Below are 21,323 nucleotides of genomic sequence, written 5' to 3' on the forward strand. Positions count from 1 at the left end.
GGGTAGCGTCTATCAGGAATGCCATTGAAATTGTTCAATAAATGTTTCTTGAATTTAACAAATGTTTGGTTGCCTTATGTTGCACCCAAACGCCAAACCTAGCCAGTGATTTTAATTCTGAAGTCACCCCCTCACCTCTAAAAGTTTACAGACATATTTATTAGATAAATACTCAGAAAAGAAGAGAAATTATGATAAGCAGGGAGACATATGAGCTCTGTGAGAATCACCAGAGCCTGATATTTCTAACATCATGAAAAAAAAGAACTACTCGACTCCATGTGCTTTAAGTCTCCTGATGATAAGAAAAACATGTTTTCAATCTTTCCCCAAATGTATTCAGTTCAATATGAGAATAGATATGTCTCATATTAATACTTAATTTATAAATACTCATGAGCTCTATTAAAATTCTCTGGCAAAATCTTACCATGCTTTCCTTCCAGTGGACTCTAACTCAAGGTTTTGGCAGGCTCTGACTGATTAGCAGGTTTTTTCCTTCCCAATCACATTTCTGAGCACGCCCAAGTGGAGCTCTGGGAACTCACTGTTTAAAAAGTATTCTTTACAAAGTATATTAAGGCCTTGTTTAGACTATCTAAAGAAGATATAACTCAAGGTAATGGAGTGTAATAGAGAAATGTGAAATGTCTTTAAAACAAGATCACTTAATATGGAGTTATCCTCTATACTCATATCTATACATGAAAGTATGGAATTGAGCTAATTTTTCATATAGCTCAAGCCCACTATTAAATTAAAGGAATCTCCACATTTTGTATATTGCATTTGCACACAAAGCCTTTACATGAATGCTCATAAGTCACAGCTTAATGACAATCATAACTTTCAGATGTAAGTGGTGTTCTCTTTCACTCATCACCATTTACCATTCCATCTTCACTCAGAGAAAGGCTGATCAGTGAGCAGAACTACAGAAGATGACCTTAAGCTACAAGCTTTGAAGAGCTCTCCTGAGGCTCAGGAGAGGTTCTGCTTCAAGTGGACAAGTGCACACAGAGGCACTCATTCAATAATTCTTGGGTAGATGGATGGACAGATGGATGGATGTCTTCTAAAGAGACACAGGCCTGCAATATTTCCAATGGTTAAATGGTTCCAGATATTCTAGTGATATTAAAAGTTTGTATTTCCACTGTCAAAAAGACACCACAGAATAGATGTGCCTAGACTCCTTAGTTAGGTCTCCTCTGCACAGAACTAAGCATAAGTGATCTTGATAAAGACTTTTAATAACAAAAATTCTATCTCCCTCATAATAGTTATTGGGAACTTCTATATCTCCTTTTCTCTGCAGGCAATTCTTCCCTCTCACCTTCTGCAAAAGAAACAATTAATATTATTTTTAAAATGGGAATTCTCCTGAAACTTTCCCAGGTACTCTTAACTAATCTTTAGCATTGGCTAATTACTGTCCTGTATAATTGTGTCTAACACCACCACACCAAATAGTTATCGATGATAGTATAGATTTTATCTAAGGTTAAAAAGACTAAGAAAGAAAGAAGAAACTAGAAAGCCCTTTTAGAAAGATATTGTGAATTCAAGCTTATGAAGACACTCTGTGAAAAGTTAAAAACGTGAGAAAATTGTCAGTGAAAACATTATGAAATGCTTCTAAGAATAAAGTTCTTTTGCTGCTTTTACATAGCAATCAATGCAATGTAGAAACTTATATGGAATATTTACTTGCTCCATATTAAACAAAATATTTACTGAAATGAGGAAGAAATTCTTACCACCTTCTTTAGTGCAAAGGTTGACGAGGTTATGCACTGTGTCCATCAGCTCCAATTGCTGCTTCTGAAGGACACTGTTGTTGGTGGTGGCCCTGTTCAATTGTTTCTCCAGTTCCTGGATTACAGATGTTTGACGAGTAACCAAGCTTTGAAGATTCTCTTTCTCTTCCTTTAAGGTGTCCAGCTCTTCCTTGTGCTTTCCTTCCATTTCCAAGATTTTATGTTCTAATATACTACAAGGAAATGAAGATAAGATAAAAATGCTATACAAAAAAATTGTACAACTAATTCCTGAGTTTATTTAAAGGTAGAAATTTTATTTAAATATTTCACCATGGAAATTGTTTTTAAGGGAGAGACTCAGGATATATATATATATATATATATATATATATATAATATATAATATATTTTTTAAATCGGAGTGACATATACAACATGTCAAATGAATTATTAGACTAGTTGTTGTGAGAGTAGTGTTTATTTACTAAATATAATTTATTTCCTAGGGTTTATCTCCTATCCAGGGTAGCTGATTTGGACCCAAATAAGTATAGTCTGGAGAAGTTTCATTAAGGAAATGGAGCCGATAAAAAACAGAATAGTTCAGAAAAAGAACGTATGAACAGGGGCCGGTCCAGTGGCACAGTGGTTAGATTCACATGCTCTGCTTAGGTGGCCTGGAGTTTGCAGGTTCAGATCCCAGGTGCTGACCTAGCACCACTTGTCAAGCCACACTGCAGCAGCATCCCACATAAAAGAGAGGAAGACTAGCACAGATGTTAGCTCAGCAACAATCTTCCTGAAGCAAAAAGAGGAAGATTGCCAATAGATGTTAGCTCAGGGCCAATCTTCCTCATAAAAAAAAAAAAAGAGCATGAACAAAATACAGAAACTATTTTTTATTTACTTTGCTTCATTCATTTGGGATTCTCAGAACATTAACAGTGATTAAATTTTGTAATAGTTCTGTGGGGTCAGGGAGTAGTATGTTGATGCAGAAAACACAGGACCAGAAACTAAGCTATCTAAAGTCACAATGAACTGGATTTCTTGGGATTTTTGGTGCCTGGTCACATATCATAACCACGAGCTTACTTTATCTCTCAACCTAAGCTTCAAAATGAGGCCTAAAGTCATCACAAATTCCCAAATCACTGAATAATTGATTCTGAAAAGGAAGATCACATTAGGCTGGTGGCATGGTCTCACAGTAGGATTTGGGGTGCTTTGCTCAGGGTGATGCGATCCTCAACTGAGAACCTTCTTTCTCTCAGAATGCTTCAAAGGATACTCCCCTTGCGCATTGCACATTAAAAATGATAGAGAATGCAGAAGCACTCTTGAATCCTAGCAACTGACTGGAAATAAAAGCATTTACATTTTATAGAGTGTGTAATATACTAGTATTCTTCAGAGAAAAGCCTTATCCAGTTTTCCCAGTTCCATTTTCAGAAGGTTCAAACAGTCCTTAGTTTACAAGGTGTTATTCAAATGTAACATACCAGACTAAGTACTTAATTTACCTTGGAGAGATATAACAGTGAATCATTCCTATAAGTTTTGAAAAAGGGGACACTAGGGAATGTTTTAAATTTAATACTTAAATCATAAAATAGAGTATGTTTGAAGAGCCAAATTTTTCAACTCCATGTACTGGGGAACAAGCTGGAATATCCAATTGTCCTTTAGATAGATTAAGAAATGTTGAAAGGGCCAGTCCTCATGACCTAGTGGTTAAGTTTAGTGCACTCCACTGTGGTGGCCTGGGTCCACTTCCCGGGCACAGACTTACACCACTTGACTGTCAGTGGCCATGCTGTGGTGGCAGCTGGCAGACAAAAACAGGAACATTGCAACAAATGTCAGCTCAGGGAGAATCTTCCTCAGGAAAAAAAAAAGCGTAGAAAGAACTGCCCATGGGCATTCCAGATCTTTGCCAACAAACCTGTCTCCCAAGAAAATGCAGCTTAGAATATGGCAGGAAAGTTGCCTGTTGAACCAAGCAAAATACTAGGATGCTTCTATGTATAAGACTCTACTGATTTACAACACCTTTAGTAGCATGACAAGATTCACACGTGAAAATTTCACATTGAGACCCATTAGGGGCAGCTCTGTGATGTCTGCAAGATAAGAAAAGCCATGTTTCTGTTTTATATATACATATATTTTTAATTGCAGTAATGTTGGTTTATAACAGAAATTTCAGGTATACACCATTGTATTTGACTTCTGTATAGACTACATTATGTTCACCACCAAAGGTCTAGTTTGAATTGCTTTCATTCTATGGGACACCAACAGTGAAATAAGACCTGACCTGACTGGTCATTAAGCAAACTCATTGTTTTGGTGAGGAAGAGTGGCCCTGAGCTAACATCTGTGCCAATCTTCCTCTATTTTGTATGTGGGATGCCACCACATCACAGCTTGATGAGCAGTGTGTAGGTCCGCACCTGGGATCCAAACCCACAAACCCTGGGCCACTGAAGCAGAGCATACGAACTTAACCACTATGCCACAGGGCCGGCCACAGGCAAATTCAATTTTGATAGGTCTTGGGTGCAGCGATTTGGGGAAAATGTGATGGTCATTTACAGTTTTTAAAACGTTTTTGCAAATGGAAAATTTAAGCAAGAAGGAGTAAGATGAAAGACTATCTCTAAGGAGTGGGTACGATTCATTGTCTTTTAGTGTTTTCTTCTGTATCAATAACTTGTTGTTGAAGTTGACAGTTAAAAGCAAACAAAACAAAATAAAACAAAAGTATCTCCCCTATTGGTTAAAAAGTTCATCCCACCCACTGGTTTAGTGATTAGCGTACTTGCCATGGATGTCAGAGGAGGTCTTCTTTGTGCCTATTGATTTTTGGCCTTTAGATCTGAGAATTAACAATGATCAATGCCTTAGAGCATTCTCAGCTTACTTTTAATTATTTTTGTTTCTCCTCATAGAGTAATGATCAGATGCAAGATACCCATAATATAGTCAGTTAACTTATAAGAAAATTGTCTTTTAAATTTACGAGAGTTATACTTTGCTATCAAGAAATCTTAGAATTAACTGTTAAAATGACAATAATGTAAAGATTAAAATTTGAATGATATAGTCGTATAACACAGGATAAAAATTCTGAATTATCATTTTGTTCCTAACATAAGATGAACAGTGGCTTTTCAGTTTTCCTAATTGGTAGGCAACACTCTGGTTTGGAAAATATCATATTATACTTATAACTTGTATTTATTAGTTGCTAAGTACCAATAGTGGTCTCAGCACTATGTAAAATGTAAAATGACACTATTCCTATCCTAAGAATTTATTTTTAAAGAGAAAACTTCAAATAGAAAAATAGCAGCTATAAGAAACTTCTGTTTCAGACATAATACTTCTTTTTTGCTTTTTGCATCAATGTTTTTCTACTTTTGATGCATACCTTGTTCAAGAGGACAGATACTTAAAGATGGCTACTACCTGAGATGTTGATAAAGGAGTTTTGTTTTGTTTGTTTGTTTTATTTTTCAGGATAATTTGGAAAAAGTTGAGAATGGAAAGTTGATCAAAGAAGTCCTGGTGCCAAAGGAAATAATTCTGGACACTGGCTTGTGGAAGAAAGGTCCTGCATTTCCTGAGTTAAAGGAATATACACTTGGCGTGTTGGAAAGAACATTAATTTTCATAACTCACCAAACAACCTTTAATGCACCATCACTACCAAGTATCAAAAGACATCAACATAGCCTGTCACCTTAAAATAGATATTCATGTAAAGTAAAGAAAGGACTGCTCACAGAAGTAAGAAGCCTGTTCTGCATCACAGAGATTTCACAGGATTGAGAATGAAATACAAGCATGAAAAAATAATATGAAAATGATTTCAGGCAAATTGGAAACATCTCACACTGTTCCCCAAATGGCAGGTCTTACCAGTTAATTCTCTCTTCCAGTCATTTTCTCATTTCACTTCTTCATTTGGAGTTCCTTAAAAACCTTCTGTACTCCAGTAATTCTCTATTAACTTTATTTATTAGGGCTATCTTTTATATTAATGATCACATTTTAGACTTCTTCAGGCAAGACTGATCTCTTTTTGATCGTTACATTTGACTCTGCTCATCCCTCCTTTGCATCTCCTCTTCATATTTGGCTTCAAAAAAACTATTCTCTTTTCTTTGCTACTTCTCATCCATTGGTTGACATCTACTTGGGAAGTCAGCCCGTCCTCCTCACTATTTCCAAACTGGTTTAAGTCAAAAACTTTCTTGCCAGAAAAATTCATAGACTATCTCTACTTATTAATCACGATGTTGTAATATATCATTATGGTTGTGTAGCATTTTAAAACTCTTATCTCCTTTGATTCTTAAAGCAATATAGTGATATAGACTGAGTAGATGTTACAACCCTCAGTTTATAGGTAAGAATCTAAATATCGTGCCCCAAATTGTGCATATATTGTGCCAGAATCAAGATAAAAACCCATGTCTTCTAACTTGTCAGATTAGAAATCTAACATCCCAGCACTGTGAAAACTAGCATTAGAGTCTCATCTCTTTGCCTTAGTGTAATACAATCTCTGCCTATTTCAACCCCTTTATACTTTACCAGGAATCAAGGCACAAGCTTAACATCTCCTTAATATTTGCTGCTCTCTATCTGGTTATTTTGGGAGCTTGTCTTTCACAATATTCCAAACTATCAATCTTTTCCATGTATAAAAACAAAATTTCTTTGCCAAGCCAGTTTTTTTTTTAATCTGAACTGAGATTTACTTAACTCCACTCTGCCTTAACCCTTCTGCCATCAAGTTTAATTTTCTTACTCATTATATTATTAATCATAATCCATTTTGTCCTCAATCTTTTCGTTGCTTGTCTTACATTTTCCCTATCCCAGGGGCGTTGGGAGAGGCCATCTCAGCTAGGCACAGAGACCTCTATATATAAAGGTTGATCTGAAGGACAACATTACAGATCCAATGTTCTAAAATCAGATGAGAAAAGTAGCCATATTTTCCCTTCAGTGATAAGGTTAGCTTAGGTTTAAATGCATAATCCAAAACCTGGATGTTGATTCCAAAATTCAGTGCACTGTTTTCTAGAATGCATTCAGTATATTTTTATTAGGCATTCCATTGTTAAGAGTTCTATTATCAAGTTTTGGGGAAGCCTAAATTAAATAAACAGTTTTTATTATGATGCATCCTTTAGGGTTAGTGTTTTATGGAACAACAATTTATGAAACAATGCACCTAAATCTATTCAAATAGACCTAGAAATCCAAGGACAGAGTTTCTCACAGAATTCTCACTACTTCCTGTTTCCCATCTTTCTGGAAACACTCTGAGAAGAGACATGCATCGAATTTTGGCACTTAGCTTCTAGTTTGAAGCAGAGGTGCACTTAAATGAAGAATAAAATAAACAAAATAATCTAAGCCTTGAACTTCAGTAAGAGGTTCTCACTGAGTGTATACAAAGCCCTATTTGAATTTTTTGGTTGACTTTTCCCCCTCATTTCCAGTCTGCCTGCTCCATCAAATCTTATTGGAAATATTTCAAATCATTGAACACATTTTGAAACTTTCACAGAAAAAGCTTTCTCTTTCAAACTGTTTCCCACAATAGAGTTCTTAACATAGCAGCCAATGAATTCACGGCAGTGACAGTTGCCTAAGCTCTATGTGTGTAAACACAGCCCTTAGACAAGGAAGAAGATGTTGAAAATATAGAAAACTCCTCAATTTTATCTATTTGAACCTACTTACAGATGGTTCCATTTTTTAATTATTTTTAATATGCATGTGTCAATATGTGTAGCAATTTGGGTTTTAAACAGCAATTTTTTCCCCATTCAAACAAGAGTGTACTAAGTTCATGTTAAATTTGTACTTTAAGTTTCTAATTTCAGCACATAAATTTTCCTTTAAAATATGAAGTTAAATATTTTTGCAATTCAGATAGGGAGCAGAAGCATAAATTACCACAAGTAAATATTGGCAAATAAATTTTTTAAAGTTTAGGGTAAATAAGAATGAGCAAAATATGCTGTGAAAGCCAGAAATCAAGAAGAAAAAAGTATATACATTTAATGACATAAAAATGTAATAACTCTATAAAAAATAGGCTGAACAAAAAATGATAAACTAGAGAAAATATTTGAAACATACATGAATAAGTTTTAACATCCATTAAAGAGCTTATGCGAGTTAATAAAGCAAAGATAAACATTTAATAGAAAAATGAGAAATATACATGAATGAGCCAGTCACAAAGAAGAAATGCAAGTGGTCAATAAACATGAAAAGATGCACAAGTTAACCTCTCAGGTAGACAAGACAATAGCTAGCAAAGTTTGGGGAAATTAGAAAGTTCATGCACACAAGGGGAGAATGTAAAATTTAGAGATAATTTGTCAATATCTATGAAAATTTTAAATAATCTCATAACAATTCTAATAAATTGTAAATTATAGTGCATCTATAAAAATTAATGAAGTATATCTGTGTAATTACATGTACAATACATCCATGATAAATTATTATGAAGTAAAAAAATGCAGCATTTAAAAAATGGGTACAATCTATACATATACACATATATCACATACATGTCTACTTTTGCATTTGTATGATTGTATATGGGTATGTGTCTGAGTAAACACACACATAACTATGCACACTCTATACACATGTATATCTTAGTATATTCATAGAAAAAGTCTGGAAGAATAAGCACCAAACTCTTAATCTGCTAATGATGATTCTCTGCAGGGGTTGATGGTAGTGGAGGAGCAAGGAATTAGGGAGACTTTGACTTTCAGTTGTATAAACATCTATATAACTTAATGTTTAGGTGGGGTTTTTTTTTTGGTAAAGATTGGCACCTGAGCTAACATCTGTTGCCAATCTTCTTTTTCTTTTTCTTCTTCTTCTTCATCTCCTCCCCAAAGCACCCCAGTACATAGTTGTACATTCTAGTTGTAGGTCCTTTTGGTTATGCTATGTGGGATGCCACCTCAGCATGGTCCAATGAGCAGTGCCATGTTGGCACCCAGGATCCAAACTGGTGAAACCCTGGGCCACCAAAGCAGAGCATGCAAACTCAACCACTTGGATATGGGGCCAGCCCCAGATCAAGTTTATGTTACATTTTTTATTAATCAGAGAGGTGTGGTAAGCAGTCATGGGTCTATAATGGTCTGGGAAGATACCATCTTAGAGATTAAAAATTGGGCTGAATTAATGGACCTCAGAACATGGACTGATAAACTTGGGTGCCATGCAATGGGCTTTTGGGTGCAGAATAGCAGAATAAACACCATCTGTATTTTATTTATACTGAGAATAATTAGGAGTGACATCAGCAACACAGCAAAGTGAGCTGTTTGCTTTATCTCTTCCCCTTTGAACTACAACTAAGTGGACATTCATTGATCAATGGAAGATACCCACACAGCACAAGAGGAAATCTGAGAGATCCATACAACCATACAACTGAAGGTGGATGGACTGGGCCTTTGGGAAGTAGTGGAGATAGGTGAGCATTCTGTGATTCTTCCCCAGCAGCCAAGATATGAAGAGCATAATTAATAAGATAAAAAACAATCTAGAATCCTTAAAAAATAGAGCTGATGTTATGGAGGAAAGAATTAGTGATGATTTAAAGGATAGAAATCCTTCAGCTAGAGGAGGAGAGAGAGCTAAGAGTTTAAAAGAATGAAGGAATTCTTCAAGAAATATCCGACTCAACTAGGAAAAGCAACATAAGGATTATAGGTATTACAGAAGGAGAAGAAAGGAGCAGAGAGCTTGTTCAAGGAAATAATAGCTGAGAACTTCCCAAACCTGGTGAGGGAACCAGACTTGCAAATACATGCACCCAACAGAACTCCTAATTACATCAATGCTAAAAGACCTTCTACAAATCATATAGCAGTAAAACTGGTAAAAGTAAATGACAAAGAATAAACATTAAGGGCAGCAAGCCAGAAGAAAATAACCTGAAAAGGAACCCCTATCAGGCTTTCAGGGGATTTCTCACAGGCAAGGAGAATGGAATGAGATATTCAAAATACTGAAAGACAAAAACTTTCAGCCAAGAATACACTATCCTTCAGATATGAAGGAGGAATAAAAGCTTTCCCAGATAAACAAATGTTGAGAGAGTTCATCACCACTAGACTTCCTCTACAAGAAATGATCAAGGATGCCCTCATACCTGAAACAAAAAGGCAAAGGTCTACAAAGCTTTGAGAAAGGAAATAAATAGACAGAGAAAATCAGAAACCTATATTTGTCTTTCAGAACAGGGAAGCAAATGCTTAATTATAACTTAAAAGACATAGGGAAGAAAAGCATCAAGAGTAACTATAAACACTTCAACTTAGTCACAAGCTCACAACACAAAACAGAATAATTTGTGACAACAATAACTCATAAGGGGAACAGGAAAGGAATGGAACATCCTTAGGCTAATAGAGATAAGAGGCTATCAGAAAATGGACTATCTCATCTATGAGATCTTTTATACAAACTTCACGGTAACCACTAAATAAAAAATCAGAGCAGAGCCACAATTCACTAACAAAGAGAAAACTGAGAAAACCAACAAAATGAAATGGCAGTCAAGAACACAAAGGAAGAGAAACAATGGAAATATAGAACAGCTGGAAAACAATAGATAAAATGGCAGTATTAAGCCCTCATATATCAATAGTCACTCTAAAAGCAAGTGGATTGAATTTTCCAATCAAAAGACACAGAGTAGCTGGATGGATTGTAAAACAGGACCCAACAATATGCTGCCTCCAGGCAACACATCTCAGCTCTAAACACAAACACAGGCTCAGAATGAAGGGATGGAAGATGATACTCCAAGCTAATGGAAACCAAAAAAAAAGCAGATGTTGACATACTTCTGTGAGACAAAGTAGATGTCAAGATAAAAAAGACAATGAGAGACAAAGAGGGCCAGTACACAATGATGAAAGGGACTTTCCTCCAAGAGGAACACATGAACATATATGCACCCAACACAGGAGCACCAAACTATATAAAACAACTATTAACAGACCTAAAGGGAGAAATTAACAGCAACACAGTAATAGTAAGGGACTTCAACACCCCACTTACATCAATGGATAGATCATCATAAAGTCAACAAGGAAATAGTGAATTTAAACAAAACACTTGATCAGATGGATGTAATAGATATTTACACAGCATTCCATCCAAAAACAACAGAATACACACTCTTCTCAAGTGCACATGGAAAATTCTCAAAGACAGACCATATGGGAAACAAGGCAAGCCTCAATAAATTTAAGAAGATTGAAATCATATCAAGCATCTTTACTGACCACAATGCTATGAAACTAGAAATCAACTGCAAGAAAAATGCTGGAAAAGTCATAAATATGTGGAGACTAAACGACACACTACTGAACAACCATTGAATCAATGAAGAAATCAAAGGAGAAATTCAAAAATACCTGGAGACAAATGAAAATGAATATACAACATACCAACTCATGGGATGCAGCAAAAGCAGTTATAAGAGGGAAATTCATAACAATGCAGACCCACCTCAACAAACAAGAAAGATCTCAAATAAGTAACTTTAAACTATACCTAATAGAAAAAGAAAACCAAACAAAGCCCAAAGTCAGCAGAAGAAGAGAAATAATAAAAATCAGAGCAGAAATAAATGAAACAGAAAGCAAAAAAAATGTAGAAAAGATCAATGAAACTAAGAGCTGGTTCTTTGAGAAGATAAAATTGACAAGCCCTTAGCCAGACTCACTAAGAAAAAAGAAAGAAGGCTCAAATAAACAAAATTGGAAATGAAAGAGTAAAAATTACAATGGATACCACAGAAATACAGAAGATTATAAGATAATACTATGAAAAATTATATGCCCACAAAGTGAATAACCTAGAAGAAATGGATAAATTATCAGACTCATACAACCTCTCCAAGGTGAATCAAGAAGAAATAGAGAATATGAATAGGTCAGTTACAACTAAAGAGAATTAAATAGTAATAAAAAATTCCCCCAAAATAAAAGTCCAGGACCAGATGGCTTCTCCATTCAAAGAAGATTTAGTACCTATCCTTCTCGAACTATTCCAAAAAATTGATGAAGATGAAACACTTCCTAACACATTCTACAAGGCCAACACCACCCTGAGCCCAAAGCCAGACAAGGACAACACAAAGGAAGAAAATTACAGGCCAAATATTGCTGAAGAACATAGATTCAAAAATCCTCAACACAATATTGGCAAACTGAATACTGCAATATATTAAAAGGATCATGCACCATGATCAAGTGGGATTTATGCCAGGGATACAGAGATTGTTCAACATCTGCAAATCAATCAGTGTGATACACCACATTAACAAAATGAGGAACAAAACCCACATGATCATCTCAATAGATGCAGAGAAAGCATTTGACAAGATCCAACATCCACTTACAACAAAAACTCTCAATATAATGGGTATAGAAGGAAAGTAACAACATAACAAAAGCCATATATGACAAACCCACAGCCAATATCATACTCAATGGGGAAAAGCTGAAAGCCATCCCTCTGAGAACAGGAAAAAGACAAGGATGCCACTCTCGCTAATCTCATTTAACATAGTACTAGAGATTTTGGCCAGAGAAATTAGGCAAGAAAAAGAAATAAAACATATCCAAATTGACAAGCAAGAAGTGAAACTCTTGCTGTTTGTAGATGACATGATTTTATATATAGAAAACCCTAAAGAATCCATCATAAAATTATTAGAAATAGTCAAAAACTACAGCAAATTTGCAAGGTACAAAATCAACTTACAAAAATTAGTTGCATTTCTATATACTAATAATGAACTAGCAGAAAGAGAAGTCAAGAATACAATCCCATTTACAATCGCAACAAAAAGAATAAAATATCTAGGAATAACTTTAACCAAAGTAGTGAAAGATCTATACAATGAAAACTATAAGACATTGTTGAAAGAAATTGAAGAAGATATAAAGAAATGGAAAGATATTCCACATGCATTGATTGGAAGAATAAACATAGTTAAAATGTCCATATTACCTAAAGGATTCTACAGATTCAATGCAATCTCAATCAGAATCCTAATGATGTTCCTCACAGAAATAGAACAAAGAATCCTAAAATTTCTATGGAACAGCAAAAGACCTTGAATAACCAAAGCAATCCTGAGTAAAAGAACAAAGCCAGAAGCATTATAATGACTGATTTCAAAATATATTACAAAGCTATAGTGATCAAAATAGCATGGTACTGGCACAAAAACAGACACACAGATCAGTGGAACAGAATTGAAGGCCACGAAATAAAACCACTCATCTATAGACAGCTAACCTTTGACAAAGGAGCCAAGAGCATACGATGGAGAGAGGAAAGTCTCTTCAATCAATGGTGTTGGGAAAACTGGACATTCACAGGCAAAAGAATGAAAGTAGATCATTATCTTTTGCCAAACATAAAAATCAGTTCAAAATGGATTAAAGACTTGAATGTAAGACCTGAAGCCATAAAACTCCTAGAAGAAATTATAGGCAGTTTACTCTTTGACATCGATCTTAGCAGTGTCTTTTCAAATACCATGTCTACTCAGGGAAGAGAAACAAAAGAAAAAATTAACAAATGGGACTACATCAGGCTAAAAATGTTCTGCAAGGCAAAGGAAACCACGAACAAAAACAAAAGATAATCCACCAACTGGAAGAAAATATTTGAAATCACATATCTGACAAGGGGTTAATTTCCAAAATATGAAAAGAACTTACACAACTCAACACCCAAAAAGTAAACAATGATCAAAAAATAGGCAGAAGATATGAACAGACATTTTTCCAAAGAAGATATACAGATGGTCAACAGATACATGAAAAGATGTTCAACACCGCTAATTATTAGCGAAATGCAAATCAAAACTACAATGAAATATTACCCTGTATTAGTCAGAATGGCTATAATTACCAAGACAAAAAACACAAATGTTAGAGAGGATGTGGAGAAAAAGCAACCCTCATACACTGCTGGTGGGAATGCAAGCGGGTGCAGCCACTATGGAAAATAGTATGGAGATTTCCCTATAAATTAAAAATAGAAATACCATACAATTTAGATATTCCACTACTGGGTATTTATCCAAAGAACTTGAAATCAACAATCCAAAGAGACTTATGCACCCCTATGTTCATTGCATCATTATCCTCAATAGCCAAGATGTGGTAGCAACCCAAGTGCCCTTCTATGGATGAATGGATAAAGAAGATTTGGTACATATACAATGGAATACTACTCACCCATACAAAAGACAAAACAGTCCAATTTGCAACAGCATTGATGGACCTTGAGAGTATGATGTTAAACAAAATAAGCCAGACAGAGAAAGACAAATACTGCATGATTTCACTCATATATGGAAGATAAACAAACACATGGACAAAGAGAACAGATTAGTGGTTACCAGAGGGGAATGGGGCTGGTGGGTAAGCAAAAGGGGTAAAGGGGCACATATATATGGTGACGGATAAAAATTAGACTAGAGGTGGTTAGTACCACGTAGTCTGTATAGAAATTGATAAATAAAAAGGTACACCTGAAATTACACAGTTATAAACCATTATGATCTCAATAAAATAAAAAGAACAATATATTTATAATATTAAATGTAAATACTATGTAATTTGTGCTTTCTATTCTATTAAAAATATTTTTTAGTTGTGTGTGTGTGCGTGTTCACAGATAAATGACATTTGTTGAGATAGAGCTACTGGGATGTTTGCCAGTTCATCCTTCATTCAACATTCAAAAAGCGTTTAATGCTATATAGACCACCTGTAGAGAATTGTGCCTGGGAGCATAAAGACAAAGATAAATAAAACGCAATCTCTGTGTCCCAGAAGGTCATAGCCTAATAGTGGAGAGATAGATACACACACACACACACACACACACACACAAGTGCACACACGCATATATTACAATGTGATGGGATAATTGAAATAATGGGTGAAAAAACAAGGTGCAGTGTTATCACATAAGTTGTAGTGAGCAAATCTATTTGGCAGAGTCAGAGAAGAGGTCTTGAAGGGGGTAACATTTGCAGTGAGTAGGGTATTACTCAGGGTAATTGTATTGAAGGGTAGACAGGAGTTTTATAAATTGAATAAAGAACTACAGGGCATTCTTGATAAGTCAAACATGAAACACATCTGAAATAATATCAAGTCTTCAGTGTGATACTCACAAGTAACATGATTAAATACCTACTGTGTGTGTCAGGCACTGGTCTCAGTGCTTTATATGCATTAACTCAATTATCCCACATCAACTCCATGCACTGCTATTATCATCATTCCTGTGTTACAAATTAGGAAACCAAAGCACAGAGAGTTTAAGTAACTTGCCCAAAGTCACACAAATAATTTGTGGCAGAGTTGGTTACAGCAGGATGAAGGAAAAGTGGAAACCCAGGTTGTCTGGCCTCGGGGCTCATGCTCTTCACTAGTAGACCATACTTTCTAAAATATAAGACTTGAGGAAGTACAGGTATAAAATTAGGCTTATAATGATCATGGATGGTGCTCTATGCTAAAGAACTTGAACTTTCTTCAGTTGGTTACAGAGAATCATTAGGAGGTTGGGCAGATGGCTGTCTAGAGATTAAAAAATTGGGCTGAATTAGTGTGTGGGGGAACCTAAACAAAAGCAAAGAATAACCTGACTTGCATTTGAGAGAGACTTTGGCAGAGCTCTGGATGAGAGGTCTGAGAGGCCTGAGGCTTAAAGCACAGAGGTCACTGCAAAGGCCGACACAGAATTAATGGAAGTTTGGTCTAAAACATAGTCAGTGGAGACAGAAAAACAGGAGGGACTGTAAAAACATTTAGGAGATGGAACTGATTGCATCAACAGTGATCCGTGAGTTGCGAGGAACCAGGGAAAGGAAAGAATGAAGGTGACACTTGTATTTCCCGTTTGATTCAGAATTCTCTTCCACTCTAAGATCCTATGGTTAATAAAATTTAAATGAAAAAATGCTATATGCCATTAAATTCATTTTTAAAGAACGTGAGAGGGGAAAAAACATTTTATTCAATCGGTGTCTGTAGGTCTTCAATTTACAAGGTATAGAATAGAGTAGAATAAATTCAAATACTTTTCCTTGATCCTTTCTATATACAACTAACATAATTCAACTTAACTTATTGCTAGAAGTTGGCAAGATTTTATTTTAGTAGAACTTATCAAATGGAGGATAGCTTTAATTTAGACTGTGACTTAACTTTTTTTAGTCATATTAAGTTATTAAAAATCAATATTTTATTGTGCCACTAAAATACTTTACTTGTAAGGTACAATTTAGTATACTGAAATTGCACACACTTCGATCACTTAAAATTAATTAACTTCATCGCTTCCCATAAACTCCAGCTAGAAGATAGATGAGGCTTGTCAAAGAAGTTCAGAGAATTCCCAAGGTAAAATGGTTTATATTTCATACTCCAGTATTGGGGGAAGAAATAATGATCTATATAGGAATAGGCCAAAAACAACTAGCCTGACCCTTTCTTCAAATTTGTTTGTGTTAGGAGGATAACTTGACAACCACATCCATTAATCTGGAGGCTGCATCATGTTGAAAAAATATTTTTATAATAATTAAGACACAGAACCATCATGGACTTAAACCCTAATTTTGACATACACTAGCTGTTTAGTCAAGGGCAAGCTACTCGATCTCTGTAAACTTCTTTATATACAAAATGGGAATAATAATAGGTTCTTCGCAGAATTATTTGGAGGATTAGCAACAGTGTATGTAAAGCACCTCACACAAATATCCACCTGATACTAGATAGCTAGGCAGCAGACGGTTTTGCTAACACTATGTAGGAATGGCCATCATATGTGTAGTTCCACTTCACTCTGAATGTCTTACTGAATATTTCCCTAACCTTTGCTCTGCATATTCAATACCAGCATCAAGAAAACCTAAGGGCTCCATCTTTGTGTACATGGAATGGCGATCTCCCTTCCTGTATACCCTGGTGAGACAAAAGAATTTCTTCTGGAATATTTTTTCACCTGGCTGTGCTCGCACGTTAGAAAAAGTTGAGGTTAAGTTAGAGATGGGAAGGTGCCTTGACACCGAGTCAGTTGACCAAAGCTTTAGACTAAAAGATCCAGTTATATATTTGGTTTAGCTGAAGGAATTTGCATTTTGACATCTTTCCTTGTCTACCTCTGTTTTCTATCGTTTTGAGCGGAAGTGGTAGGAAACATACTGGAGAAATCTAATAAAAGTTGACAATTACTTCTCCCACTTTGTGGTCACAGCAAACCCCTATGTGCAAAGTAAATGTTAACGCTTCTCATTTCTTGGGTTCTTGGTTGTGAAATTTCAATCATATGGGCCAGTTACTGATCCCTTGCTTGCAAGTGCTGTGTCTTTGAGGCAAAAAACAAAACCAAGTTTTGAGATTAGGATAGCATCCAATAAAAGAAAAAGAAATTCCCTAAGAAAACAAACCAGAAGCTTCTTGGAGTCAGCCCCCACTAGACTGTTAGGAAAACAAGTGGTAGAGCAAATGTTGTTAATCCTATTCCTGCTTTGTATCTTTGACCATTTAGGGGATAAAGAAGTGAATCTAATGAGGTTAAAAATCCATTTTCAACCCTACAAGTGATGCATTTAATTTGTCAGGATGTAAACCAGCAGGACCTCTCAGCATGATTAGTAGTATAATCCTGTCCATAAAATATTCTTCCTTATTCTGCCAAAGAAGTGATGGACCCTCCTAAGGTCCAACTCACCAACTTGGCAGCCGAGGCCCCATCCTGCTCAAAGTTGGTAAGTCACACACCCAGACACAACCCCTGACATTCCTTGGGGAGGAAGCAAAGCTTAATTTAGATAATCCCCCTTGCAAAGTGTATTAGCTGATCCAAACCAGACCTGGCCGACTAAAGGCATGTTGCTTCTACATTTCAGAGATGCTTCAACGTAGAAATAGCTTCTTGTCGCATTTGGAGGATTAAGATTCATTTAAGGAATAGGTAGGGATGATCAATAAACTATTTTAAAATATACAAACAGCTTCATGTTTGCCTTTGACCTTTTATCTACTTAAATAGTGGGGGGAGTACATTTCTTTGTTATTCTAGAAAGTGCTTGGCAGAGTTCCTCTGATTCCATTTCACATATGAAAATAAACAATAACAATAAACAGAATAGGGAAAGTATGCTGTGTATCACAAATGGATACTTTTGGTTTATAGAAAGAAAAACACTTTTTTCTAAGTGGTTCATGGAAGAATATGCCTGGGTTAAGCATAGATGTTCCACCACCACTCTATTACGCATATTAGACCCTTCAACGGAAGACACTCTATAGTCTAGAGATACGGCAATGGAGGGAGATAGAGCACATTGATAGAAAGACACCCCCAGGAACCACATGTGAGGTAATGTCAAACTTGAGGGTCAAAAGAAGAAAGGGGTGTAGAGTAGGAGTGAAAAATGCATGTAAGTTTTTGTCAGTATGAGCACAGAAATAAATTTCAAATTAAAACTGAACTCCCTGAATTGATTGTGAAATACCTATATTGCTGTAGAAGAGAATTGTTATAATCCTGAAAAAATTATGACTAGCAATAAATGAGATGATTTATATTTTTAAGAAAAGCTGAATTTTCCTTAGAAATTAGAATTCAATGAGAAAAAAATTCATCAACGAAAGCATGTATGTACTTATGATCAGGAGTCAGCTTCCTCTGAGAGGTTGTGGCACGTGCAGAAGCCCCTTCTACTTGACCTACAGCCCTTTTGAGAGCTCAAGCCTTGACTCAGCTTTACTGATGGAATAGAGAAAACTTTTAAGCAATTTCCCTTAAAAAAAATCCCAGCATTTCATGGTGAGAATCCCATGGTAAAAAACGATACCAGGTGCCATATCAAGAATCATGATGGAAAGACAAAAAACCCCCAAATAATATGAAACTAAGGTAGAAAGGATATATTTTTTAGAAAAGAAGAAGAGAGAAAAAAAGAAGCAAAGAAAGAATGAATATGAGAAGGAGGGAGGGCAAGGGAGACAGAGACAAGGAGAGATGAAGAGAGCTGAGTATAGGTGACACTTAAGAACAGCATTTATTTCCATAGTTAAGAGCGAGCCCTCTCAGGTCTCCCAGATTTTTATGGTATCTTGACAGCTAAAGTGTCAGATGTAGACCAAGAGATAACGCATATCAACTGAGGAAGAATTGAAGAGTGTAAATTCGTGCTGACAATTTTTTAAAAGATAAAACTTATGTGGTAACATACCTAGCAAGAGATGGATTAAAACCATCCTAGGTTACACCTATAAAATGAAATACCTTGCAGTTATTAAGAATGATATTTGAGAGATATTTTTTGATTAGAAAAGATATCTATCACTAAAGAAAGCAGGCTTCAAAACAGTATGTATAGCGTAACACAACTTTTTGTGAAAAATATATTTATATATAATATAGACGGACATATGTAGCTCTCTCAATGTTCTGGGACTGTGTTTTTTAATTATCTTTTGTGTACATTCTCCTTTTTCTACAGTTGATGTGTGTTATTTACATAATTATAAAAACAGCCTAAAAAACAAGGCAAAATTGTCTTTGTTTTATTTATTCATTCCTAGACAAAGCTTTTACCATATCATCTTGAAATACATGACTATAAACAGGGTTCATTTTTATCAACAAAGATAAAGCATAGTGGGACCCTAAATCAAGGGATGGCTGAAGAAAAGTACACCTGTTATGTGTATGTGATGGTTACTGTGAAACTGCAGTAGGATAACGGGTACTTTTCAACAGAATTCTCAATTCCAGAACATTTCATCATGCAACCAGTTCAGGGTCAAGTCCTGTCAAGTTTATTTATAGCTCTACAGTTTACCCCATGACACAGGACAAAGAAAATAAATGCAAACTTAGAAACACAAGTCACAGAGCATGAGTGACTCCTTTCAGAATCGAAACCAACAGCCAGGTTTATCTTCTTCATGATGTAAAACCTTACTATAATTGTTGTCACTAAGGTCTACTTCTAGCATGAAGTTTGGGAAATCCTTCTAGGTTGCAGATAATGTGCAACACTGAAAAGAGCAGGACTAAGAATGTAGAAACCTGGATTATATTCCCCATTCTGCCACTAGCTAGCTGTGTGACCTTGGACAGGTCACTCATTTCCACTGAGTCTGTTCCCTCACCTGTAAAGTAAGAGGAGAACTAGCAGTCCTCTTAGGTGCCTTCCTGGTTTGGAATATGGTGGAAACTCTAGTTCCACCAACACAACGGTATTTAACTAGTATCTAGCAACACAATGGTCTTTAACTCAATATAACGTATAAGAACTGAAAGTTCTTCAAGTCATCCAAATATCCAGACGAAAGTGCAGTTAATATATACTATACTTGTCCTACAGAGGTTACTGCTTTGATTGAATTCTTCATCATGAATGTCAGTGCCTTCAAAATAATATAGTCTATATGCCATCCCAGCTTTCAAGATCTCTGAGTCTCATATCACTTACTTGAGATGATTCATAGTTTATAAAACACATCTATAAAGCTAACTAAAGAAATTTATCATGTCCAGAATAAATGGCTTTAAACTGGGGGGAGCAAAAGAACATCTTGAATCAACTTTGCAAGTAAATGATTTTCTGGAAAAATATAAATTGCATTTTTCTCTAGTGCAAGATCTCTGAATTCAACAATCCTGTAGCTTTGCTCAAGCTTAAGGGCCAGTAGAGTGATGATTCAAGCTACAGAGTTTCAGAGGCTCTATTCTCTATTCCTATAGATTTTGATCCTGCTGAAAACTGTCAATATTTTGTGTCAGTGAATTAAATCATAGAATCAAATACAAGCATGCTTCGTTTTATTGTGTTTCACTTTATTTTGCTTCACAGATATTGCATTTTTTTACAAATTGAAGGTTTGTGGCAACTCTGCATCAAGCAAGTTTATTGGCGCCATTTTCCCAAATTGGCTCATTTCATATCTGTCACATTTTGGTAATTCTTGCAATGTTTCAAACTTTTTCATTATCATTATATTTGTGATTATATTTGGTGAGCTATGATCAGTGATCTTTGATGCTACTCTTGTAATTGTTTTGGGGCACCACGAATCATGCCCATATAAGACAGAGAACTTAATCAATAAATGTATGTGTTCTGACTCCTCCAACAGCCGGCTGTTCCCCCATCTCTCTCCCTCTACTCAGGCCTCCCTATTCCCTGAGACACAACAATATTGAAATTAGGCCAATTAATAACCGTATAATGGTATCTAAGTGTTCAGTTGAAAGGATGGGTCGCATGTCTCTCACTTTAAATCAAAAGCTAGAAATGATTGAGCTTAGTGAGGAAGGTGTGTCAAAAGCTGAGACAGGCCAAAAGCTAGGCCACTTGTGACAAACTGCTGGCCAAGTTGTGAATACAAAGGAAAAGTTCTTGAAGAAAATTAAAAATGCTAT

At 35.6% G+C, this 21,323-nt stretch overlaps 1 protein-coding gene across 6 annotated transcripts in view; it reads right to left on the reverse strand.

Annotated features, from left to right (window-relative positions):
- ANGPT1 (angiopoietin 1) overlaps positions 1–21,323 on the reverse strand; it is a 241,066-nt gene that overhangs the window by 70,343 nt on the left and 149,400 nt on the right. For 3 of the 6 annotated variants that reach the window (XM_005613250.4, XM_070221700.1, XM_070221699.1), the window contains exon 4: positions 1,764–1,993. In XM_005613250.4, the coding sequence (XP_005613307.1) occupies positions 1,764–1,993 (230 nt within the window). Of the gene's footprint in view, positions 1–1,760; positions 1,994–21,323 lie in introns of all 6 variants that reach the window. The other 3 variants (XM_001494946.7, XM_023648861.2, XM_070221698.1) reach the window with 1 other exon arrangement.

The sequence above is a fragment of the Equus caballus genome, chromosome 9 (assembly GCF_041296265.1).
Source record: "Equus caballus isolate H_3958 breed thoroughbred chromosome 9, TB-T2T, whole genome shotgun sequence".
NCBI classification, from domain to species: domain Eukaryota; kingdom Metazoa; phylum Chordata; class Mammalia; order Perissodactyla; family Equidae; genus Equus; species Equus caballus.